This window comes from Dasypus novemcinctus, chromosome 21, assembly GCF_030445035.2.
Source record: "Dasypus novemcinctus isolate mDasNov1 chromosome 21, mDasNov1.1.hap2, whole genome shotgun sequence".
In the NCBI taxonomy this organism is placed as follows: Eukaryota; Metazoa; Chordata; class Mammalia; order Cingulata; family Dasypodidae; genus Dasypus; species Dasypus novemcinctus.
Genome location: NC_080693.1, coordinates 25040078 through 25066370, shown reverse-complemented (window position 1 = coordinate 25066370; position 26293 = coordinate 25040078). Strand labels below are relative to the sequence as shown.

General features: G+C 48.2%; 1 protein-coding gene across 1 annotated transcript in view; it reads left to right on the top strand.

The window, feature by feature from the left end:
• The window catches only part of DNAH2 (dynein axonemal heavy chain 2), a 112169-nt gene that overhangs the window by 61156 nt on the left and 24720 nt on the right, over positions 1-26293 (top strand). Inside the window, 24 exon segments of the mRNA XM_058283575.2 lie at positions 678-896; positions 1133-1250; positions 1465-1601; positions 2131-2268; positions 2351-2509; positions 6173-6325; positions 6507-6598; positions 6882-7080; positions 7239-7463; positions 9029-9133; positions 10034-10222; positions 10430-10515; positions 10658-10788; positions 10934-11083; positions 11425-11592; positions 11851-12011; positions 12275-12414; positions 14660-14792; positions 14925-15064; positions 16377-16587; positions 16786-16902; positions 17051-17192; positions 17922-18091; positions 18200-18316. Coding sequence (XP_058139558.1) covers positions 678-896; positions 1133-1250; positions 1465-1601; positions 2131-2268; positions 2351-2509; positions 6173-6325; positions 6507-6598; positions 6882-7080; positions 7239-7463; positions 9029-9133; positions 10034-10222; positions 10430-10515; positions 10658-10788; positions 10934-11083; positions 11425-11592; positions 11851-12011; positions 12275-12414; positions 14660-14792; positions 14925-15064; positions 16377-16587; positions 16786-16902; positions 17051-17192; positions 17922-18091; positions 18200-18316 — 3600 coding nt within the window.

The window sequence follows — 26293 nt, the reverse complement described above, 5'->3', positions numbered from 1 at the left end:
TTCTCTTTTCTTTGGCTTGTTATCTGTTTGTTTTTCTTCAGTAGGCACGGGGAACCAAACCTGGGACCTCCCATGTGGGAGGCAAGCCCTCAACTGCTTCAGCCACATCCGCTCCCTCCAGCATTACTTTTTAACTAAGGGAATAATCTGTTTACTCTCTGGCTCTCCCACCAGAGTGTGAGTTCTGTGGTAGCATGAACTCTATTTTCTTCTCAGCTGGGTATCCCCCCTACCCAGAACAGTGGCTTGGCACATGCTGTAGACCTAATATGTGTTGAATAATAGAAACACGTGCAGCGCTACATGTCAGACACTATGCCTTATATTTATATTGCCTATCTTATTTAATACTTTAATCCTACAAGGAAAGTATCGTCATTCCTACCAAATAACAATGAGGAAACTGAGGCTCAGAGAAGAACTAATAACTTACTGAGTCACATAGCTGGAGGCTGGGGCCCCGGCTGGCTGACTCTAGTGCCCAATCTCCTTTTAACTCTACAACCTACCAGCTTCCCCGTGAGTAAGCAATTGCCAGCATGCAAAGGGCTCTGGTGCCGTTTCCTTTTTTTCTAACAATTTGCAAAGTACCGTCCTGGACGTTGGGGGAGATTTTAAAAGTCCTTTGTCGGTCTCACCCCTTTTCCCTCCACAGCCTTCACTCTCTCTTCCCTCAGCTGCTGGAGACCATCGAGCAGGAGGTTCGAAATATGGGCCTTCAGGCCACGCCGTTCACTCTCACCAAGGTCATCCAGCTGTATGAGACCAAGAACTCCCGCCACTCCACCATGATCGTGGGCTGCACAGGCAGTGGCAAGACTGCCTCGTGGCGCATCCTGCAGGCCTCCCTGTCCTCTCTGTGCCGCGCCGGAGACCCCAACTTCAACATCGTTAGAGTACGAGCTTGGGACAATGAAGTCAAGTGACGAGACTTGAGTAGCAGGAAGACCTTGGGGTTTGGGGGCAAGAATGCAGGGGGGTCAGGCCAGGAAGTAAGCACCTGAGCCCCAGGGAGGCTGGGAGAGAGGAGATGGAGAAGAGGCAGGTCCCTGAGAAGAGGGCAGAAAATAAGGGGAGCTCTTGGGATTTTTGTCTGCCAGCACCTCAAAACCCCTCCCCATGCCATTTTTAGGAGTTCCCTTTGAACCCCAAGGCATTGTCCCTAGGGGAGCTGTATGGAGAATATGACCTCAACACGAACGAATGGACAGATGGCGTCTTGTCCAGTGTCATGCGAACAGCATGTGCAGGTACCCCAAAGGCTCATGGCATAGGGAGAGCAGATGCCTGAGTCTCCAAAGGGGGTGGGAAGTCTGGGGACAGGAAGATGAATTTTGGGAGAAGAATGCTTGGGTGATGCTGACGTACAGGGAAGCCTGTGCTTGCCTCTCCGAGGAGCAGGGGTGTGGAGGGAGGGCAGGCGAGAAGGGTTCTGCCTCCTCCTCATCCCCCACTTCTGTGAAGACGAGAAACCGGATGAGAAGTGGATCCTTTTTGATGGCCCCGTGGACACGCTGTGGATTGAGAGCATGAATTCTGTCATGGACGATAACAAAGTGTTGACCCTCATCAACGGGGAGCGCATTGCGATGCCCGAACAGGTATGGGCACGTGGTGGACTACCTAAGGCGCTGCAGAAGTAGAAACTGGAGGGGATGGGCTAGGAGAGGAAAAGCACCCGAATTCTAAGACAAGAGTCAGTTCTATAGGAGAGAGCTGAGGAGGAGCAAGCCTGGATTCAGGGAATGCTGGGATGGAGAAAATATGCTTTGCCTATGATGGATTGAGGGGAAATTGTGTAGAAAAGTGCCTTGTGTGCCGGGAAGCACTGCGTAGACTGAGGCAGCCCTGTTTGGCCTCTTTTCCACTGACTGATGAGATGTGGCCTTTACCCAATCACCTGTGAACTCACTGGCTCTTTTCCTCCCACTCAAACAATGCAAGAGAGAGAATATTTTCATAAGGATCACCCTGAATAAACTCTAATTTTCTTTTTAAAAGCAAATCCTCTGTAAACCCCAGGTCTTCGTTCACCACACCACCCTTCTTACTGGCTATCCACAGAGTTCCATGGTGTCTGGGGGGTGGGGGTGGAGGGAAAGAAGAGGTTCTGACAAAGTATACCCTTAGGTGTCTCTCCTGTTCGAAGTGGAGAACCTGTCCGTGGCCTCCCCAGCCACCGTGTCTCGCTGTGGAATGGTCTACACCGACTACGTGGACCTGGGCTGGAAGCCCTATGTTCAGTCATGGCTAGAGAAGCGGCCAAAGGTGTGAGGGCAACTGCGGAGGGGGAAGGGGGTGGCCTCCGGGCCACAGGAAGGAATACAGAGCCCTTCCTGCTCAACTCCAGGCCGAGGTCGAGCCCCTCCAACGCATGTTCGAGAAGTTCATCAACAAGATGCTGACCTTTAAAAAGGACTACTGCAACGAGCTGGTGCCGCTTCCTGAGTACAGCGGCATCATCTCCCTCTGCAAGCTCTACTCAGCCCTGGCCACACCAGAGAATGGGGTAAGGGGGGACAGAAAGAGCTCCTGGGGTGGGGGTGAGGGTGCAGGGAAAGCGTGTATCTGAGACACATCGAACATCAAACTCAAGTGGGGCAGACTCCAAGGGGAGGACTCAGGAACCACAGAGGGTGTCATGTGAGAGAGAGAGCATGTGTGTGTGTGTGATTTGAGCTAGAAGGCCAGACTAAGGATTCTAAATTGAACATAGTACACGGTCTTGTCTCACAATAATTTCCCACCCATACTTTGGGAGCTGAGAATCGTTCATTTGATTCATCATTTTACCATTCTTTCAAAAAATAAATTTTAAATTTGGTAATGGACAGTGGTCTTGGTAGCATCATATTGTGAATATAATTAATATCACTAAATTGTGCACACGAAAGTGGTTAAAATGGGGAGTTCCGTGTTATATGTATCTTAGCACAATAAAAAATTTTTTTAATTTAAGAGTACATAGAGGAAAAAATATTAAGTCTTGGTATACGTGAGACTATGGGATACAGTTTTTGCTGAAAGGAGCTCCCAGTCCAATCTGATGAAGATTTGAGAATATTTCATATTAATTCATATTTAAAACTTAAAGAAAAATTATATTTGGTTTGGAATTATTGATGAAGGATCAAAGTATTCGATATTTTCTGTTGAGATGAAATTGCTGCCCAGAAATGGTTCACATTGTCTTTAAATACATTGCCAGATAAATAAAATGTTAATATGTTATGAACACTGTTAATATCTGTAACAGTACATGCTATTCCTGGTCCAGTTAATACAAAATGAGAAGTATGTAGATGAGCTTGCAAGGCCCTGCACGGGAAAAGAACGTTAGTATCGTGTCAACGTGGGCAGGAGCTGAGGCTGGCCGGGTGGGCCAGGGCTCCTGGGCGAGCAGAAGCCAGAGCAGGATTTTCAAGGAGGGGGGCAGAGCATTGCTGCACAGAGGCAAAGAGGGGGGGTGCTCAGGTAAAAGGAATGCCCTTGGCAAAAAACAGAGTCAGTCCTGGACGGGCAGCGCGGGGGGTGGGATTTGTGTGCATGCCCTCGTTGGTGCTGCAGAGACCCCTGAGGGGACAACCCAGTGACCACCAGGATGGGGAGAGGTGTTATGTTTTGGGGTGAGCTGGAAGAACAGACGGAGGTCTCTGGATTGAATGTCCTGGACAAGAGTGTCTCAATGTGATTTTCCACCTAAATTTTAAAATGATTTTTTTTTTATTAGAGAAGTTGTGGGGTTACAGAACAATCATGCATAAAATACAGGATTCCCATACACCACCCCACCACCAGCACCTTGCAGTGGCGTGGAACATTTGTTGCAAATGATGACAACACATTTTTATAATTGTACTATTGATTAAAGTCCATGGTTTAACTTAGGGGTAACTGTTCGTGTAGTTCCATGGATTTTTTTTTTTTAATTTTATTCTGTTACTGTATATACAATCTAACATTTCCCTTTTTAATCATATTCAGATAAATATATTTCAATGCTGTTAATTGTGTCCATAATGTTATACCATTGTCCACTAACAAAACATTTCCACTATTCTGACCTCTCCCTTGAGAACTGAGCATGACCCTAAGGCCAACTCCAGCATCCTGGAGATCACATTAGTTGTAGTTTTAGGTATCTTTTTTTTTTTTTTAAAGATTTACTTCTGCCCCCCCCCACCTCATTGTGTTCGCTGTCTGCTCATTGCTTGCTCATCTTCTTTCTTTTAAGGAGGCACCAGAAACTGAACCTGGGACCTCCCATGTGGGAGGGAGGTGCCTAATGGCTTGCGCAACCTCCACTCCTGCTTATTGGGTCTCTCATTGTGTTTCTTTGTTGTGTCTCTTCATTGCGTCATCTTGTTGAGTCATCTTGTTGCATCGCTCGCTATCTTGCTCGTCTTCTTTAGGAGGCCCCGGGAACTGAACCCCGGATCTCCCGTGTGGTAGGCAGGCACCCAACTGTTGAGCCACATCCTCTTCCCTTAGGTATCTTAATTCAAAGCCCCTCTGCCAGAGCACCCCAACCCTGAGTCTGTGGCTGTTTCCAGTAATAAGTTAGAGGTGATGCACATGAGGCCAACTTTGCTGTCTGTCGGCGATTTCCCAAGGAAGCCCAGCTGAGCTTGGAGGGCCCTGTGTGCTCTATGCACGCACCCTATCAGGAGAACTTAAAAAAAAAACAAAAACATTTGTACTGTTTTATTTAAACATTTCTATCTTTATACTATTATAGATCCTGATAGTTGTTACTAATATATTGACATTTTATTTAGCTGGTCATGTGTTTAAAGACAGTAAGAACCATCTCTAGGCAGTGATTTCATCTTAGCAGAACTATCGCATGTCCTCTGGGGGAGTTGGGAGCATGAACTCTAAATATGCTATTTCTGCTTTAAGTTTGTACATTTTAAATTGAGTTTCCAATGACACAAGTAATAACTGAATCTAGTTTCTTTTCTCAAAATTAGAATATTTCATACAAAGCTTTGGTCTTTTTTTTTTAAATTTCCCCCCACCCCTTGTGGCTTTTTGCATGCTGTCTGCTCTCTGTGTCCATTCTCTGTACATCCTTCTGTGCCTGTATTTTATTTAATTTCCTGTCCCTCCTTTTGGCTTGCTTGCTATCTGCTCTCTGTATCCATTCACTGTGCGCTCTTCTGTGTTTTTGCTTGTCTCCGTTTTTTTATTGTGTTACCTTGCTGAGTTGGCTCTCCATGTCATCAATATGTTTTTTGTCCTTTTGTTTTTGTTTTTAGGAGGCACCAGGGATTGAACCCAGGCCCTCGTGTAAGGGAAGCAGATGCTTAACCATTGAGCTACACCTACTCCTGAACAATATGTTTTTGAATTGTGTTCCTATATGTAGATTAATGCCATTGTGTTTTAATTGCTTTGTCCCTAGTCTATGATATGACTTTTTTTTTTTTTAAGATTTATTTATTTATTTAACCCCGCCCCCCGGGTTGTCTGTTCTCTGTGTCTATTTGCTGCGTCTTGTTTCTTTGTCCGCTTCTGTTGTCGTCAGCCGCACGGGAAGTATGGGTGGCACCATTCCTGGGCAGGCTGCACTTTCTTTCATGCTGGGTGGCTCTCCTTACGGGGCGCACTCCTTGCGCGTGGGGCTCCCCTCCGTGGGGGACACCCCTCCGTGGCAGGGCACTCCTTGCGCGCATCAGCACTGCGCATGGGCCAGCTCCACACAGGTCAAGGAGGCCCGGGGTTTGAACCACAGACCTCCCATGTGGTAGACGGACGCCCTAACCCCTGGGCCAAGTCCGTTTCCCCTAGTATGACATTTTAATTTTCCATTCCTCTTCTGGTGGGCATTTAGTCGTCTCCAGTGTTTTGCAATATCAAACAAGTCAACCATGCACATCCTTGGGCCTGACTCCTTGGTCACACGTGGGTGCTCCTCCAGGGCAGAAATGGTGAGCTGGATCACTGCTGTCTTTATAACTTAGCAGCGAGGAAACTCAGGGCAACTGCTGAGCTGCAAGAAGTTTCAAGCTTATCTAATTCTTTTCATTTGAGCTTTATCTGTAACCATGTGGTTTTCCAAATAGAACCAGGAAGGCAAGAATGCACCCCAGCTTCCTGATGATCTGCCAAAATATCTATCCACATCTCAAAGCTTTGGGGTGTTTTCCTTTCTCTTTCTCCACCCCAGGTGAACCCAGCTGATAGTGAAAACTTTATTACCATGGTGGAGATGACATTTGTGTTCAGCATGATCTGGTCTGTGTGCGCCTCTGTGGATGAGGAGGGCCGCAAGAAGATCGACAGTTATCTCCGAGAGATCGAGGGCTCCTTTCCCAATAAGGTCAGGGACTCAGCTGTCTCCCATTTTTCCAGAACTCACGGGCATCCCTGATCCTCAGACTCTCTTGAGTTTCAGCTCATCTCCCCAGCTCTCTTCCTTCTAACCAACGGTCTTGAGCCCTTTATGTGGGCTGGGGGAGCTAAAGGAGGACTTCGTAATTAACCAACGTGCCTCTCCTTAGGACACAGTGTATGAGTATTTTGTGGACCCCAAGATGCGGTGTTGGACATCGTTTGAGGATAAGCTCCCTAAGAGTTGGCGCTACCCTCCAAAGTGAGAGCAGGGTGTGGATAGGGCTCGGGACTGTGGTTGGTGGCAGATGGGGCCTCCAAGCAAAAGTGAGCTACAGGAAGGAGAGGGTGGGCCCCGGGGCGGAGATGCCAAGGAAGTGGGGGAGGGTCCTTAAGGTGAATACCTGACCCACCCCCAGGCCCTCAGGGGGCAGGGCTGGTGATTGGAGAGTGTGACACCAGGGAAGATAAACCCCGGGAGAGAGAAGGAAGAGGGAGCCGGAGAAGGTCACCGACCCTGGGCCCCGGCCCCTTCCCCTCCCCAGCACTGCTTTCTACAAGATCATGGTGCCCACCGTGGACACCGTGCGCTACAACTACCTGGTGGGCGCCCTGGTGTCCAACCAGAACCCCATCCTGCTGGTGGGCCCCGTGGGCACTGGAAAGACCTCCATCGCCCAGAGCGTCCTGCAGGCCCTGCCCTCCAGCCAGTGGTCAGTGCTCATTGTCAACATGTCCGCTCAGGTGCGTGGCCACGGCTCCCAGCCTCCTCCCAGCCTGCGCCCCCCGTTGGGGTCTGAGGGCCTGGCTGATGCTCCCCACTTGCCCCGCATCTTCTTTGGAGGACTGAAGTGCTCATTCCGTGCCTGTTTTCCTGTTTGTTTTTGTTTTGTTTTGGCCAGACCACATCCAACAACGTGCAGAGCATCATTGAGAGCAGGGTGGAGAAGCGGACCAAGGGTGTCTACGTCCCATTTGGGGGCAAAAGTCTGATCACCTTCATGGACGACCTGAACATGCCAGCTAAGGACATGTTCGGGTCACAGCCACCCCTGGAGCTGATGCGCCTCTGGATCGACTATGGCTTCTGGTACGATCGTTCGAAACAGACCATCAAGTACATTCGAGTAAGCATCCCAAGGGTTTGCTCTCCAGGCCTCTGTTCTCTCCCAGGACAGGCCCAGTCCCTGGCCGGCCGGGACCCCAGGATAGAACCCTATCATCCTGGTCTCCTACCACACAGGAGCATGCTGCCTCTTTCCCAGGACCCAGACAGCCTGCTCCAAAGTTATCAACGCCTATTACCAAAGCTCTCCCGCAGGGGTGTAGCTCAGGGGGTTGAGCACCCGCTTCCCATGGACGAGGTCCCGGGTTCAGCCCCTGCTACTTCCTTAAAAGCAAAACAAAACACAAGAAAACCTCTTCTCACTCTTCCTTTACCTCTTCCGGGGACTGGTCCATCATTTGACATACGTGTCATAGGCTATCCTACAAGAATGCTTCTAATAGGAAAAAAAAAAGATAAAAAAAATAAGAGTAAAACAAAATTAACAACAGCAACAACAAAAAAGACTGCTTCTGACAAAAGTAGGCTATCCTAGACCCCTGGGAATAGGATTGTTTACCTTTATACCATGAAGGTTGGGAAAGCACCAAAACCGCATGTGGTTGTGCCCAGACCGACTTCGAGGGGCTCGTGCTGCGAGACCTAAAGTTCTGATGAGCTTTTCTAAAACAAAAAGACACGCCAGCAGAGCCTGGGGGGGTTCCATGTGTGCTAAATATGTCCGGGACAGGATTGAGCGTGCCTTCCTGATTGAAGAGTAGAAAATCATTGTGAAAGGATTGAAAGCGCGAGCACAGAGTCAGAAAGCTAAATAAAAATATATTTTGAGTAAAAAAAACAAACCAAAAACCAACTCTTCTCATTGACCCTTCCTTACACTTAGTGACAAAAGGATCCAGGCCTCTGGCTCCCATCCTTTTCCAAGCCTCTCAATACCCTCTTCCACACCAAGCCTGATTGCCCCTAGAGCTGTCTACCTAGGGGCCCGGGGGCCTGTCACCTGGGTCCCCATGCCTTCCATGACTCACCCCTCCCATTGTCAGAGGGCCCCCACCGTGGGATCAGTTCTCTGCTTCCCACCCAGGGCCCAGGGATCGCCCTCCCGGCTCTTCCCCCACAAGACAACAAGCATCTTCTTTCTTTCTCTTTCTGTCATCAGTGGGCGGCTGCAATTCCATCCTGACTTCTGTGATGCCCTGTACCTGGCACTCAGTGTCATAGACAACCCCCCCCAGGACTATATCCACATGTTTCTAAGAAAGAGCACACATAGCTGAGAAAATCTAAAAGATGTAATCAAAATGTTTTTTTACTTACCTGTATTTTCTAATGCGAGTTGCATTAGAAATGGTGCAGTGATAAAATAAGGACAATTAATAACTCTTTAAAAAAATAAATAACGATTTAAAAAACAACCTGCCACCCACACATTTCCTGACTCCTCCTTCCCCTTGCCCTGCCCCCACCACTCCGTGTTCTCCTTACTCTGTGTCCATCCCTCTTCCCTGTTGTCCTGCCATTCACTGCCATTCACTGCCTTCCTCCTGGCTCCTTTTACCTCGGCCCCTTTCTGTGCCTCGTCCTGCTTCCCATCTGCCTCCGCCCCGCCCTGTCCGTGCTCTCTAGGACATGTTCCTGATGGCTGCCATGGGCCCTCCTGGCGGCGGGCGGACTGTCATCTCCCCAAGGCTACAGAGTCGCTTCAACATCATCAACATGACCTTCCCCACGGTGAGGGCGATGTGGGGGCAGGGTTTTTTTTGGGGGCGGGGGAGAAAGAGATGGGACTGTGGAAGATACAAGTGAAGAGCCAAAAATGAGGGGGCAGGTGAAGGAGGGGCTGGGAGACCCCTGAGCAGAGTTGCCTGCAGGGAGCTCCCTTGCCTGGAGGTGAGAAGGATCTCTGCAGAGACTTTGGTGCCTCCTGAGCTAGGAGGCTGCAGGCTGCCAGTGTGGTTTGCTGGCTCTGGAACACGAAGTCTTGTAGTTCCAATGGGCAGGGAATCCAGGGGGACCCAAAGACACCAAGGAAGATAGACCCGACAGTGCTGAGAGCTGAAAGCAGGGCCAGGACAAGGCGAGGGACACGCTCATCTTGGAGGACACCAGAACACTCAGTAGTAAACAAGGTCAATAACATTGTAATGCCATATTTAGAAAAAAATTAAAATCAATGCCAAAAAGTGACAATGAACAAATACCAACATTTTGAATGAAGACAAGTGGAGCGGGTAGAGTTCAGTGGTTGAGTGCATGCTTCACATGTACAAGGTCCTGGGTTCAAACTCCAGTACCTCCTTAAAATAAATAAATACATAAATAAAATAAAGGGCATTTGCTGTGTTGAGCCATCTTGGAACCCAGAGTCACTGGAAAAATCACTGACACTGATCCTGTCTTAATTTAACATGTTGTTGTTTGTTCCTTATGGCTATTTGGCATTAATTTTGACCTTTAAATATTGCATGACAATATTTATTTACCTTGATCACTGAGGTTTTTTTTTTTTGTTGGTGGTGGTGAGTTCTTAAATCTTGCACCAGAGGTGAGTTCTTCCCTGGCCTGGCCCTGGCCCTGGCGTGGCTGAAAGGCCAGGGACCTTGGAAAGTGAGTCTGAGGTCCTGTCTCTAGGAGTCTCAGATCATCCGAATATTTGGCACCATGATCAACCAGAAGCTCCAGGACTTTGAGGAAGAGGTGAAACCAATTGGGAATGTGGTGACCACAGCCACCCTGGACGTGTACAACACCGTGGTGCAGCGCTTCCTGCCCACACCTGCCAAGATCCACTACCTCTTCAACCTGCGGGACATCTCCAAGGTGAGGCTCCGTCCAACCTTGCCCCTTTCGCCCTGGCTCTGCCTCTTCAGAGGCATTCTCTTCTCAAAATGAGCCTGGGAATGCAATCGCAGCCCACATACCCCACATCACCCCCATCCTAGACTGCCTCTTCCTCGGTCACACCGCTGAGACTTCTGGAGGGATCTCTTCCCTGCCTCCATCCCCATGGTTGCTCTTCTTGTCCAGGTGTTCCAGGGCATGCTCAGAGCCAACAAGGACTTCCATGATACCAAGTCCAGCATCACGCGGCTCTGGATCCATGAATGTTTCAGGTGAGATGCGTGTGCCCTGCCTAGTCCAGGCACCCTCAGCTTTGGCCCCCAACCCCCTGCCTTCACTCCTCCTCTGCCACTCCCTTCTCCAGGGCCATTCTCCTCTTTATTGCCTGGCCTCACTTCAACTCCCTCCCAACAGAGTCTTCTCTGACCGGCTGGTTGATGCGGCAGACATGGAAGCCTTCGTGGGCATCCTAAGTGACAAACTCGGCTCCTTCTTTGACCTCACATTTCACAACCTCTGTCCCAACAAGCGTTCTCCTATCTTTGGTGAGCAGGGAGCTGTGACTGCCATGTGCTTGGGACTCTTAGGAGACTAGGCTTAGAGGGAGAGGCTTGGATGCTTCGGGCCCCAAGAGGAGGTCTGAGGAAGACCAAGAATTGAAGACTTTGATCATCCCTTCCCATGGCCCAGGGGACTTCATGAAGGAGCCCAAGGTGTATGAAGACCTGACTGATCTGACAGTCCTGAAGACAGCCATGGAGACCGCCCTGAATGAGTACAATCTGTCCCCATCTGTTGTGCCCATGCAGCTGGTGCTCTTCCGAGAGGCTATCGAACACAGTGAGCCCTCCCTCCGCCCCGACTTCTCCAGCATCCCAAGCAAGGGGCAGTTCTAAGGGAATAGGGATCACTTTCCAGGTCTCTCCCAAATCAAATCTCAGAAATTGCCTTCCTCTCGGGCCCCAGATAACCTTGTGGCAATGGGTGGGCTTTTCCTTGACAGTGGTGTTGAGTGGACATGGTGGAGGTTAATTGAATTGCTCTTGAGGAACTAGACACTGGGGTCTTCCCACACCCCTTGGCTCTTTACTTCAGTATCAGGCATCTCTGCACCTAGCCTCAGGGCCTGGAGGCTGCGCAGATAACTTATTGCCCTCATTTCCCCCCACCCCCCTACCCAGTCACACGGATCGTTCGAGTAATTGGACAGCCTCGGGGCAACATGCTCTTAGTGGGCATCGGGGGCAGTGGGCGCCAGAGCCTGGCCCGCTTGGCCTCATCCATCTGCGAGTACATCACCTTCCAAATCGAGGTCACCAAACATTATCGGAAGCAGGAGTTCCGAGATGGTATGACTGGGTTTTGAAACGGGTGTTTGGGGTGAAGAATGAAAGGCTGGATGCCTGACTTGCTGTGTTGACAAGAGAGAGGCGAGATGGGAGCCAGGAGTGAGATGTGTCACCTTGTGTTGGGTACAGGATGATGTAGAATATGTATTAGGGACTCAGAGGAGGGTTCCTAAATCTCAGAAGAAGAGTGAGGGACAGGATGGGGAGTCTGAAGAGCGTCTGTTCTGTCCCTTCTCCCTCCTGCCCTCGCCTGCCCAGATATCAAGCGTCTGTATCACCAGGCTGGGGTAGATCTCAGCGCTACCTCCTTCCTCTTCGTGGACACCCAGATTGCTGACGAATCATTCCTAGAGGACATTAACAACATCCTCAGCTCAGGCGAGGTCCCCAACCTCTATAAGGCTGATGAATTTGAAGAGGTACTGATCGCTTCCACAGCTACTCCTGGTTGGTTCTTTGGCCTTCCCCAGCTAATCCCCGAAGAGCCCCAGATCCCAGAATACGCTCCTTCAGCACCTCCACTCTCGTTCCCTGATCTGGTTGAAGAGCTGCTCCTCTTCAGACGCAAAGGCCCACCTGGGCCAAGGCTTTAAAGCCCACACGTGTCCACCCAGCCTGACACGTGGTTTTCCAATTCTTCCTTAGAAACCCCACCCCTCTGACCCTGTGTGCTTCTGTCCAGATCCAGTCGCATATCATTGACCAGGCCCGGGCAGAGCAGGTGCCGGAGACATCCGACAGCCTCTTCGCCTACCTCATCGAGCGCGTTCGGAACAACCTGCACATTGTGCTCTGTCTCAGCCCCGTGGGGGACCCCTTCAGGTAAGTCCTGTTACACACATCCCTTCGTGGGCTCGACGTGGTGTTGTCCTCTCCTCTTTCGGGCTCTCCCGGCATGTCCCTTCTCCTCTCCATAGACTGTGCCTTCAGGAAATTCCTGCTGCTCCTTTGGGAGGCACCCACCCCCTTCAGATCATCACGGGCTAGGAAGGGGGATGGGGCAGAGAACTTATGTAAAGAGGCAATTAGGGGTCCCATTTATTTTTTATTTTTTTTAATATTCTAAATTTATTTTTAAAAGATACTTAGATTACATAAAATGTTACATAAAAAAATACAGGGGATTCCCATATGCCCTCCCACTTTTCCCCATATTAACAACTTCTTTCATTAGTGTGGTCCATTCACTGCAACTGATGACCACATTTTGGAGCACTGCCACTAGGCATGGATTATAGTTTACATTGCAGTTTACACTCTATCCCACTCAATTCTGTAGGTTATGGCAGGATATATAATGGCTTGCATCTATCATTGCAATGCCATTCAGGACAATTCCAAGTCTTGAAAATGCCCCCATATTATACCTCTTTTTCCCTCTACCTGACGTTAGCACCTCCAGTGGCCACTGTTTCCACATCAATGATATAATTTCTTCCATTGCTAGAATCACAATTAGTCTATAGTAGAATACCAGTAAGTCTACTCTAGTCCATATTTTACTCCCCAGTCCTGAGGATTCTTGGATGATGATGCCCACTCCACCTCTAAATTGAGAGTGGGCCTCGATCCCATACGGCTAAATGGATGGGACGCTCTTGCTTGCAGGTGTAGACTCTCTCTTGGTTCCTTGGTGTGGTGGTTGTCCATCCTCACCTTCTTCTTAATTGTCCTGGGTGAGTCCAATGAACTGGACTGCTAAAATTTGTATTTGGGGAGGTCTTTTCACATATCATCAGTATCCAGTTGCTTCTGATTACATTTATTTATTTGTTTGTTTTAATTTTATTTTTTTAAAGTTAATAGATAACACAAAATGTTACATTAAAAAATATAAGAGGTTCACATATACCCCACTCCCCACCCCCCCACCGTCATTTTTTAACTGTATTTTTTTGAAGATACATAGATCACAAAAAATGTTACATTAAAAAATATATGAGGTTCCCATATACCCCCCACCCCCCCACCCCACTCCTCCCACATCAACAACCTCTTTCATCATTGTGGCACATTCACCGCATTTGGGGAACACATTTTGGAGCATTGCCGCACCACATGGATAATAGTTTACACTGTGCTTTACACTCTCCCCAGTATATTCAGTGGGTTATGGCAGGATAAATAATGTCCAGCATCTGTCCCTGCAATCTCGTTTAGGACAATTCTAAGTCCTAATTCCAAGTCCCCACATCTCATCTCTTCTTCCCTCTCCCCACCCTCAGCAACTACTGTGGCCACTTTCTCCACATCAGTGCTACAGTTTCTTCCATTACTAGTCACAGTAGTTCTGCAGTAGAATACCAGTAATTCCACTCTAATCCATATTTTATTCCTCCATCCTGTGAACACTGGGATGGTGATGTCCACTCCACCTCAAAATCTTAGATCTGACATGGTTGATGGATGCAATTCTCCTGCTTGGAGTTGTAGGCACTCTCGGTTCCCTGGTGTGGTGGTTAACCACCTTCACCTCCCTGTTAGCTGACCTGGGTAAGTCCAATGAACCAAAAAGTAGGTTTTGCAACTCTGCTGAGGCTCAGAGCCCAGATGGCACATGGATAGCCCAAAGATTTAATCTCTTGGACGTATACCTACCACCTCCATACCAACTATAGGTTCAAATAAAAAGGACAGAAGAGGCTTGTGTAGAGAGGTCACACCTGAGTCCATTACCATTTATTTTTGTAGTATATCTGGTGTGTTACCATGTGCCAGGTACTGTGCTAAGTATTTTTCATGCCTTTCACCTCACTGAATCCTCTAACAACCCTAGTAAGGAGTGTTATTCCCTTACCAATGAGGAAACTGACAGTCAAGGAGGTTAGATCACTTGTCCAAGAGCCACGCCTAGAAAGTGTGGAAACAGGTCTTTCTGACCCCAGGACCTGTTTCCAAATGCTACACTGAACTAGCTCAGAGGGGAGCAGAATCTGGGCAAGGAAACACAGAAGCAAGAGGCCAAGGCATTCAGGTTCCTAGAAAGCAGGGGGATGGGTGGTGAAGCCAATCGCTAGAGGACGAGTCTGTGAATGGACCTCACTGCCTCTCAAAACCTCCTCTCCAGGAACTGGATCCGCCAGTACCCAGCCTTGGTGAACTGCACGACCATCAACTGGTTCTCAGAGTGGCCCCGTGAGGCCCTGCTAGAGGTGGCTGAGAAGTACCTCGTAGGAGTAGACCTGGGAAGTCAGGAAAACGTGAGTGCCCTCCTCCCTGTCACTCTTCGCCTACCCATGGCCCCTGCTCTTGTCTCTACTTTGCCCTGCCAAGTCACTCGTGGCCCATCTGTCTTTACGCTCTGTCTCACCTGTTTTCTTTACTGGCCTCAGATCCACAGGAAGGTCGCCCAGATCTTTGTCACCATGCACTGGTCAGTGGCTCAGTATTCCCAGAAGATGCTGTTGGAACTGCGAAGATACAACTATGTCACACCCACCAACTACCTGGAACTTGTATCTGGTTACAAGAAGTATGGAGACAAGGAGGGGGCGTGGAGGCCTAGGGAGTCTGGTGACTTTTGAGAGTGATGGGTGGAATGAAGTAATGGAAAATATGCAGGGCCTGGCCACAGGGACTGGTTCGAGGACCTGGGTGCTGGAACAGTAGAGATGTGTGGGGTCATGGGGTCTTAATTTTACCCAGGAAGTAAATAAAGGAGTGGTGGGGATTCCATGGGGTGAAGCCATCACTAGAGGCCTTTGGCTCCAACACCTCTCAACAGCCTCTGTCCTTTTCTGGAATGATGTTACTCTGTCTTTTTCCAACCATCCTACAACTGGGACATTGCCATAGCTTACCCAATTTCATTTCCTCTCTGCATTTAACGTCTCTTAGACTTTCCACCATTCCCAAGAACTTTATATTCATTTGGTAATTTTTTATTGAGTGCCTTTTTATGTATTCACCACAATAATATTTGCTCCTAAGGATGTAAGAGAAATGTAAAAACAAAACCAAAAACAGTTACTGGATTTGACATATTAGTCAAGATGAAGAAAAAGCTATCTGTAATAATGATGATAGGCAGCATTTATTCACTCAACTCATATTTTTTGAGCCCCTGGTATGTGCTACACACCATTCTAGGTGCTTAAAATATACGAAGGAACAAAATAAAGTCCCTGCCCTCACTGGGTGAAGCAGGCTTACATTCTTACCATTTGCCAGGCACTGTGTTAAGTCCTTGACAGGCATTTTCTTGCTTAGTACATAAAACAATCCGATGCAGACTTTTTGGGGGGAGCCTGGATAATGTTGAAAAAATTTCTGAATGAGTGGCCAACATTTAAGACTTGGGAGCCTTCTAAAGATCTGGATTTCTGGTTCCACTTTAACCATCAGAAATCATGACAACCCTGCGTGCCCGTTCCGGCAGAAACAGGCCAGAGTCAAGCGGGGACCGCCCCCTCTTGGTGGTTGGTGTCTTCTGATTCCCTGCAGTCCCCACCTGGCCTGCTGCACAGTGGGGACAATTGAAGCGGTTCAAGTAGGGGAAGCGGTGTGATGAAAACAGTATTTAGCAAGCTGCTTTTGACAGTGGCGGATAGAATAAATCAGAGGGAGGGGGGTCTTGGAGCAGGAAGAGTAGTTGGGAAGCTATTGGCTGTGGCCCAGGCTGAGAGTGAGAAAGCCCTGACTACCAGGCAGTGGCACCAGCCGGGAAGATGGCCTCAAGCGACCCTGGGAAGGTAGAGCACACACCGCATGACTCTTTCCCAGACCCCTGCCCCTCCAGGCGCCTTATGCTACCTTGTTCCCCCTCCCCCTCCCCCCCACCCCAGGCTGCTGGGGGAGAAGCGGCAGGAGCTGCTGGACCAAGCCAACAAGCTGCGGACAGGGCTGTTTAAGATCGACGAAACTCGGGAAAAGGTGGAGGTGATGTCTCTGGAGCTGGAGGATGCCAAGAAAAAGGTGGCGGAGTTCCAGAAACAGTGCGAGGAGTACCTGGTCATCATCGTGCAGCAGAAGCGGGAAGCAGATGAGCAGCAGAAGGTTGGGGGCTCCCACACTGGCCCTGCCCCTGACCCCCCACCGCAGCGAGCGCCCACCAGGAATAGCTACTGCTTCTGGGGGCGCAGGCTCCTTGCCTGGACTTTTCTCTAGTCTTCTCTTTCATCTTTACCACGAACACTGTCACTTCCCCCTCTGCCCATGGCAAAGACAAAACCCTCGTCCTCTCTTCATCCCCAGGCAGTGACCGCCAACAGCGAGAAGATTGCAGTTGAGGAAATCAAGTGTCAGGCACTGGCTGACAATGCCCAGAAGGATCTAGAAGAGGCATTGCCGGCCCTGGAAGAGGCCATGCGGGTATCAGGGCGGGTGCAAGGGAGGGCCCAGAGAAGGGAAGGCAATGCCCTCTACCCTCGGAGTCCCTGAGGAGATGGGGAGAAGTGGTGGCACCTTGGCCACCTGAGCTGACTCTGGCCCTGCTCCCCACGTCGCTCCCTCCTCCCAGGCTCTGGAGTCTCTGAATAAGAAGGACATAGGAGAGATCAAGTCCTATGGCCGGCCGCCCGCCCAGGTGGAGATGGTGATGCAGGCCGTCATGATTCTCCGGGGCAACGAGCCCACTTGGGCAGAGGCCAAGAGGCAGCTGGGTAAGCCAGAGAGCGAGACAATGAACTCGGTTCACCCCAGCGTTTATAATCATCTGCTGTGCATCAGGCTTGGGGGGGGGGGGGGGCGGGGGATGATGAGTGTGTCATTGTTCATCCGCCCGACAAGCACAGAGTCTTGTAGGAAGGAGAAGATATGTGTATATGGGTCAAGATTCTCTGCTCACAAGCAACAGAAAAAGACTCAACCTAGATTGAGCAACAGTCTTTGTCACCATGCACTGGCCATTGAGCGCATGTTACAAAGATGCAGGAAAGAGCAACAGAATCCTAGGGCAGCAATGCCCTCCCACCGTGGGAGGGACAGGGATCAGAAAATGGAAACAGGCCTCCTTCCGTCTCATTCGATGGCCATCCCCTGGTTTGGGTTCCTGCAGTAGAATAGAACCTGCAGGAAGTAGTTTGCTGGCCCCTGCCCTGGATGAAATGCAAAGCATCTGTGAAAAATGATGTGGGGGTGGTTTGGCTGAGAGCCTTTGACGATGAGTGATGGGAGGTAAGGCCAAGAAGATTGTGGGGGACCCTGAGGGCCGAGAAGTTACTAGAGAAGGGAGCAAGGCCAGAGGGATGGGCTGGGGGTGAGCTCAGAGACAGGGGCCTTGGGACCCAAGCCCGGGTAAAGGGGCATCAGGCCCCTGCGACAGAGGTGAAACATGCGGAAGGAGATGGGGTTAGGCCCTCAGGCTAAGGCCCCCAGTTTTCATCCCACAGGGGAACAGAACTTCATCAAGTCCCTGATCCACTTTGATAAGGACAACATCTCAGACAAGGTGCTGAAGAAGATCGGGGCCTACTGTGCCCAGCCCGACTTCCAGCCTGATATCATCGGCCGAGTCTCCCTGGCTGCCAAGTCCCTGTGCATGTGGGTCCGAGCCATGGAGGTGCGCGGTGGGCAGGCTGGTGGGGGGTGGTGTGCAAGGCTCCAATGGGGAGGAAGGACCGCTGGTGGGTGGGTGGGCGCCACCTGCAGCCTGACTGTCTCCCTCCAGCTGTATGGGCGGCTGTACCGGGTGGTGGAGCCCAAGAGAATCCGAATGAACGCGGCCTTGGCCCAGCTGCAGGAGAAGCAAGCAGCGCTGGCCGAAGCCCAAGAGAAGCTTCGCGAGGTTAGCCCTGCACCCCTCTCATCCGCCGCTCCCCTCTCCCTGATCTGGGGGGCGCTTCACTACCATGTTTCTCTTTCCAGCCTCATTCTACTCCCCTCTCTCACGTGCTCCCCCGTGCCAGTCCTGTCTCCCTCCCACTTTCTGCCCTCTTTAGCTCTGACTGCTGCTGGCTCGGAAAGCTGAGCCCCTTGTGGAGGCTTAACAAAGCGTAGAGGCGACTGTCACCACGAGCACTTCCAAAGTCTGGTTTGGGAGTTGGTGACTTCTGTCATGGTGACCTCTAGACATGAGCCGTGAGGTATTAGCAGGAGTCTGTGTGGCAAATTGGCCTTTGCCAGGGGGTGGGAGTAAGAGTGTAAACACAACGGCTGTGGACCAGGAACAGTGGGTGTTTCTGTGCGTGGTGGAGATGGGGGAGTCCCAGGAAGATGGGGAGGTTAGTTATTGCGAGCAGGCTGGACAACCCAGAAAGGGATTTCCTACGAGATCGACTCTCAGACAAGACAAAGTGGAAGGGCTGTCGTCAAAAGAGTTGAAATTTCTTCAAGCCTTTCTTTTGATTTTTAAAAAAATCATTGAAGTCACACATTCCTATGGTGTGTTAGTTAGCCAAAGGGGTGCTGATGTAAAGTACCAGAAGTCTGTTGGTTTTTATGAAGTATTTATAAATATTTGGGGTGAAAGCTTACAGTCACAAGGCCCTAAAGTGTACAACTCAAGGTTACTTCCTCACCCAAAGTCAGATGCCGTGTGTTGAAGCAAGATGGTGGTGATATCTGCAAGGGTTCAGCCTTCCTCTTTTCTTTTTAAGGTTCCGTGGGCCCAGCTTCTTCTGATCTCAGCTGTAGGCTATCATAGGGCTCACCTGCTCTATTCTCTTCAGCTGCAAACTATCAGGCGAATGGCTCCTCTCTCTCTCCAGGACCCCAGCATCAAGTTCTTTCATCTTCCATGTCTATAGAGTTCTCTCTATTCTGTGTTCTTCTGTGTGTATCTACTTCTGTGTCTCTTCCTGTCTCCTTTTTTTTTTTTTAAAGATTTATTTTATTTATCCCCCCCACCCCCCATCCATTCGCTATGTGTTCTTCCGTGTCACTTGCACCTTCGGTGGCATGGGAAACTGCGTCTCTTTTTTGTTGCAACATCTTTCTGCATCAGCTCTCCGTGTGTGCGGCACCACTCCTGGGCAGGCTGCACTTTTTTCACATGCAGAGGCTCTCCTTGTAGGTCGCACTCCTTGTGCTTGGGGCACCCCCACGCGGCATCACCCCTGCGTGGCAGGGCACTCCTTGAATGTGGCAGCTCTGCACGTGGGCCAGTTCACCACACAGGTCAGCAAGCCCTGGGTATCAAACCCTGGACCCTTCCATATGGTAGACAGACACTCTATCAGTTGAGCCACGTCTGCTCCCCTCTCCCTGTCTTCTTGATTATCTGTTTATACAGCACACAAAGGGGGCAGGGACTCAAACTGAGTCGCCCTGATGATGTGGTTGAATAAAAGTCCTAATCTTGATTTAATCAAGTAAATATAAAGCCTTTGAACTTAAATCAATCAAAGGGTATCATGCCCAAAGGAACAGACCTGTTTACAAACATAATGTCTCTTTTTTGGAATTCATAAATAATATCAAACTGCCACATATGGTTTGCAATTCAAAAGGTACAAAAGAGCAGCCAGTAAGAAGTCGCTGTCCCTTTCCTCCAGCCATCCAGTTTTCCCTGAAGGCAATCAATATTACCAGTTTCTTGTTTATCCATCTAGAGGTGTTCTGTGCTCACATAAGCAAATATATACATATATATTTCATTTTCTTACATTACAACCCAGTTGTGCACCTTCCTATCTGATTTACATGTGTATTGAAGGTTTTTCCTCATCAGTGTGTAAAGAGTTTCTGCACTATTTTTACCTCTGCAGGATTCCAGTGTAGGCTATACCATTAGTTATTTAAGCATTCCACTTTTGCTGGATATATTCATAGTTTCCAATCTTGTGCTCTTCATTTGTTCTTTAACTTTGCTTATGTTCTTTTTAACTATGTAGATGTTTTAGACTTTTATAGAATTGAAGCTTTTATACACTTTGAAACTGTTTTACTTGAAACCAGTTATGGAGAACAACCCGGTACAACCTTCTCAAATGGGAACAAGTGGCTCACCCAAGGTCGCTTGGCTAGTGACTGACCAAGCTAGGGTGAGAGCTCAAGTTTCCTGACTTCATGCCACATTGTCGACATCCCTGTCCTTTCCCCCTGCAGGCTTCTTTTTTTTTTAATATACTTAAAAAACATTTTTTAAGATACTTAGATTACATAAATGATACATAAAAATACAGGGGATTCCCATACGCCCAACTCCCTACCTTTCCCACATTAACAAAATCCTTCATTAGTGTAGTACATTTGTTACAATTGATGAACACATATTGGAGCATTGCCACTAAGCATGGATTATAGTTTACATTGTAGTTTATATTCTCTTCCACACAATTTTGTAAGTTATGACAAGATATATAATGGCCTATATTTTGTCATTGCAACATCATTCAGAACAATTCCAAAGTCCCAAAAATGGCCCTGTATTACACCTATTTTTCTCTACCCTCCCCTCAGAACCTCTGGTAGTTACTGCCTCCACATAGTCCAACTGTTCATTCCTCAATCCTGAGGATTCTGGGATGGTGATGCCCATTCTGCCTCTAATTGAGAGGGGGTTTAGATCCCATGGGACAGATGGATGGGTCTATCTTGCTTGCAGTTGCAAACTCTCTCTGTTCCTTGGGATGGTTGCTGCCTATCATCATCTCCTTGTTAGTTGTCCTGGGTGAGTCCAATGAACTGGAGAGTAGTGTTGCAACTTTGTTGAGATTCAGGGCCTAAATGGTATATGGACAGCCCAAAGATTTAACTCTTTTAGACATACACCTATCAACTCTAATACTAACTGTAGGTTCAAATAGAAGGAATAGAAGAGCCATCTATAAGGAAACCACAACTGAGTCCAACTCTGTCACACTGGGAAGCATAAATTCCAAAGTAGGACCCTCTAGCAAGGTGCCAAACTCCTGAGCCGTCTGCCTTGCCTGTAGTGTCTGGATGTCTCCAAAGCCCTCAGGAGCACTGCTATTCAAGCAGTCAATGAGATCCTGCTGAGACAAGCATAAGTGTAACCTCTGGAATGACCTCCTGACTCACTTTGAAGTCTCTTAGCCCCATAAACTCATTTGTCTTTATTCTTTCTCCCTTTTGGTCAAGGTCTATTTCCAGTTGCATTGCCAGTTGGTACTTGGTATAATTCCTTGGTGCCAGGGAGGCTCATCCCTGGGAGTCATGTCCCATGCCAGGGGGAAGGATATGCATTTATCTGCTGAGTTTGGCTTAGAGAGATGCCACATTTAAGCAACAAGGAGGTTCTCAGGAAGTAACTCTTAGGAGCCTAGTAATACTAGGCTAAGTTTCTATTTCAGAAGTAAAGGTTCATAAGTACAGTCATTAATATCAAGGGCCCTTCAATGGTCCCTCCTCCTTCACTAATCACTGCCCCTATACTTGGGGGATTCTTGCTGTCCCATTAGAAAATGTGGCAGAGTTCCCCAGGATGGGAATTTGATATTCTTTTGGCTATTGTGTGGATCTTCACCATCCATGACAGTGCTCCATGAACACTTGAACACATTCATATGCCTTATAGGTATGTCCCAGGTGAACCTCCTCCCATACATCCCCCATCACTGACACCCCACATCAGCGATCCCCCCTGGCCACAGTTGTAACCCATTTGTGATCCAAACATCTTCAAAAATGAAGCCAACAAAATAAGCAAATATTATTAATAAGAAAATGAAATAATAATGATAGTTTAAAAGTAACAAAATACAAAAAAATTTTAAGTGAAATAAAAAATATGAAATAACTTACAAATTTTTGACACTGTCTTTCATCACTGTAAGATCTGTTATCTTGTATATACAGTAACATTTTCTTACATTCCCCCAGTGTCTCATTTTTTTCATTATGTGTTTAAAGAAGCTTTAGGTTACAGAAAAGTCAGGTACAGAATATAGCAGATTCCCATATACCCAACATCCTCCCCCTTTTCTCCTTTCCCCTATTAATAACATTTTTAAAAAAGATTATTTGTTTCTCCCAGCCTCTGTTGTTTGTGCTCACTGTCTGTTCATTGTGTGCTCATCTTCCTTTTATAGGAGTCACCAGGAACTGAACCAGGGACCTCCCATGTGGGAGGGAGGTGCCTAATCACTTGAGCTACCTCCATTCCTTGTTTTGAGTTTCTCATTATGTTTTCCTCCTTGTGTCTTTTGTTGCATCATCTTGTTGCACCAGCTTGCTGTGCCAGCCTGTCATGTCAGCTTGTTGTCTTGCTGCTCTTCTTTAAGAGGTACTGGAAATCAAACCTGGTACCTCCCACATGGTAGGCGGGAGCTCAATCACTTGAGTCACATCCGCTTCCCTATTAACTTTACATGTGGATGGTACATTTGTTACAACTGATATACAAATATTGAAGCATTGCTACTAATCATGATCAATGATTTACATTATGGTTTACATTTTGGACCATACACTTTGATAAATTTTGATGAAATTTAACATGGCCTGTATCCATCATTGCAAGATCACATAGTACAATTCCATTGCTCCCCAAATGCCCCATGTCCCATCTGTTCTATTCCTCCCTCCCCCCCCCAGGACCCACGGCAGCCACCAAGCTTCATTCCTTGAAGAACAAGATTCATAGTTACTTGCAACAACATTGAGGGCTTGACACACTGGCCTGTTGTATTAGTCAGTCAAAGAGGGAGCTGATGCAAAATATCAGGAATCTGTTGGTTTTTACAAAGGGTTTTTATCTGGGGTAGGAGCTTACAGATACCAGGCCATAAAACATAAGTTACTTCCCTCAACAAAGTCTACTTGGAACAAGATGGCTGCCGACGTCTGGGAGGGTTCAGGCTTCCTGGGTTCCTATGTTCCTGGGGCTTGCTTTTCTCTGGGTTTGAGGTTCCTTCCTTCCTGGTGCTGGCTTCTCTTTCCTCTGGGTGCTGACTTCCTGGGTCTTCAGCATCAAACTCTAACATTAGAAATCCCAACTCCTTTCTTTGCCATGTCTTTTATCTGAGTCCCCACCCACCAAGGGGTGGGGACGCAATGCCCTAATCATAACTCAGTCATGCCCAGGTACAGATCAGATTACAAGCATAATCCAATATTTCTTTTTAGAATTATATCAAACTGCTACACCTGTCCTCTGCTATTAGGCACTGCCTACACCCTCTGTTTGAGAACATAGCAGGACTCCACCCACTGATACAACACTCTATGACAAGACCAACACACACTCCCTAGAAGCCTGCCCCAGATGCTCCCTGTCCCACATACCACCCACATCCAACACCCTAAACCCTAAACCCTCCCCTGCCATATTTGCCAAAAGTACATTCCCAAAGTTGCAGTTTCAGCCACAGACCTTCAAATCCCGAGTTCACCCTTGCAGGCCTCTTTCCTGCCAGAAGCAAAGCTGCCCTTGAGGCCTTGCCCCATCCCATCCGTGCAGAGAACCCAACCGCTGGGCCAACGCCCTTCTGCCCACAGGCTCCGCCCCAGCAATCGCCCAGCTGCCACGGCCCCTCCCAGCCTTGGGCAGGCCTTCTCTCTTTGTTAAGGGTGAATAATCAGAGGGGCAGTAATCCATCTGGGGAGATTGCTCACCCCTGGATGAATCATATCCTGGGGCAAATAATTAGGGATTGTTCCCTTTACCTGTGGAAAAAAATGGGACCTCTAGGGTCAGCTGCCAAAAATGCCATCCATTGGGCAAACATTTATTAAAGAGCACCCAATGTTAAGTGGGCCCAGATCTCCCACTTGAGAACACCTCTTTGTGAACTGAGGTAAAAGTTAGCAAAGAGGACCAGAAATTCCTCCTTTGTTGCTGGTAAAGGCTGGGCTGGAAGATGCGGTCAAAGTGTAAGCACCACATGCTCCTTTCAGCATAACCTCAGAACGGAGGCACTTCCCCACCCAGTTGCAGGTAGCACTGACTGACGCCTGGATGCCACCCCAGGCCAATTAAATAAGAATCACTGGTGGCGCCTGGGAATCAGCATTTTAAAAGCTACCGTGATCAGAGCCAGCCAGAGGTAGGAAAGCCGACAGGTTACAGGGCCCAGAGGAGTGGAAAGCGGCCCAGAGCCCGACTCACTGTGGAGCAGTACAAGTGAGCGTTTTGGCCGACACTCACTTGTTTGGAGTCCTGAAAAGCTATTTTCCCCAGGCCCAATTCCAATGTGCAGCAAGGGTAAAGAATGCCAGGTTTAACTATTACCCCTGAAAGGCTCTGAAATGAGTCAGAAGAGACTCTACTTCAAGGCAACTAAATACACACAGCTGAAAAATAGCTATCTTTTCTATTTCCCGTTTCAAGTGATGTCTAGTCCCATTTTCCAATGTAGCATATCAGCAGTTATGCAGTAAGATTAATCGATAGCATTAAAATGCTACAATAATAAATTCCTTTTTTAAAAATTAAAAAAAATTTTTTCCATGTTCTTTTGGTTTTTGTTTTATTTTTTCATTTTACAATAACAATACACAGAGTTCCCAAATTTGAATCTAACCCCCATGATGCAATTCCCAGAGATAAACTAGTTAAAAGATTAAATCCTATTGTAAACTGAAGTCCAAAGAAATTAAAGTCTGAAATCAAATTCTCTTGCTTTCATGAGGTAAATAACTAAAATCCAACATTCTTAAGTTAAATTCCCCAAATGATCCTCCCCAATTTCTTACTTTGTTCAGTCTTGGCTGAAGGAGGTGCAGTATCTGGGTAGAATCAGTTTCCTTGAGCTATAGCCTGGGCTGCCTCTCATAGGAAATGGATGCAGTTCCTTCAGGACCTTAGAGTTCAAGTCTTTCATGAAAAAATTGTTCCCAGAGATCAGTTGATATTGTTGCCAAAGGCCATAGGCGAACTCCAGCGGTACTTGAGGGAATGAGGACAGAAGTTCGTTTTGCTGGAATGTCAGATATCTGGAAACCATGACCTGTGAACTTCACTTTAACTGGGAGAAATGTCCAGCCATAGTTTGATGTTGACACTAAGCATTTCCTGAGCTTGGGGCTGGCTAGAAATCCATAGGGAAAACCTTTTCCTTTTAGTTTCCCCTCCAGCTCTGGCTTCCTGCTCAGGCGATGCCTAAATGTGATCTAACCCCACTCTGACCTAGTTGCAATACCAGGCCAGGCTATTTCTGTCTAGCACATGACAGCAGCCTTTATCCTGAGACTTCCCACCTCTTAGCTAAGGCCACCTTTGTGACCCACACCTTTCCTCTGCCAAAGCCTGAGCAGCTCTCTGCTTTAAACAGTCCTGCCTCTATCGAAACAGCCCCTTGTTTATTGCAGAGCTCCTGGGAGCCACAGTGATCTATCTGCCAAGGTCAAAATAGTGCATGGCTGCCTTAAATTCTCTTAACCAGGCTGCAGTGGTTAAAAGTCAACCTACACAAGCATAAAAACCAAGCCCACCTGGCCTAAAATGAGCCCCGACAAACCACCTAAGTCAAAATACCTGTCCACGTGCTAATGTCTGTCCATGAAACCCAGTCCCACCAAAAGCTTCTCCGTGGGTTTTTCTGGTCTGCAGATATATGCTTGAGGAGGGCTCTAAGAATTAGCACCCTCCTTCCATGCCTGGGTCCTAAACAAATTGAGAAACAAAACAAAGGATGATTGGCCCGAATACTCTTTTTTTTTTTTTTTAAAGATTTATTTATTTTTATTTAATTCTCCCTCTCCCCCAGTTGTCTGTTCTGTGCGTCTATTTGCTGCGTCTTGTTTCTTTGTCCGCTTCTGTTGTCGTCAGCGGCACGGGAAGTGTGGGCGGCGCCATTCCTGGGCAGGCTGCACTTTTCTTTCGCTCTGGGCAGCTCTCCTTACGGGTGCACCCCTTGCG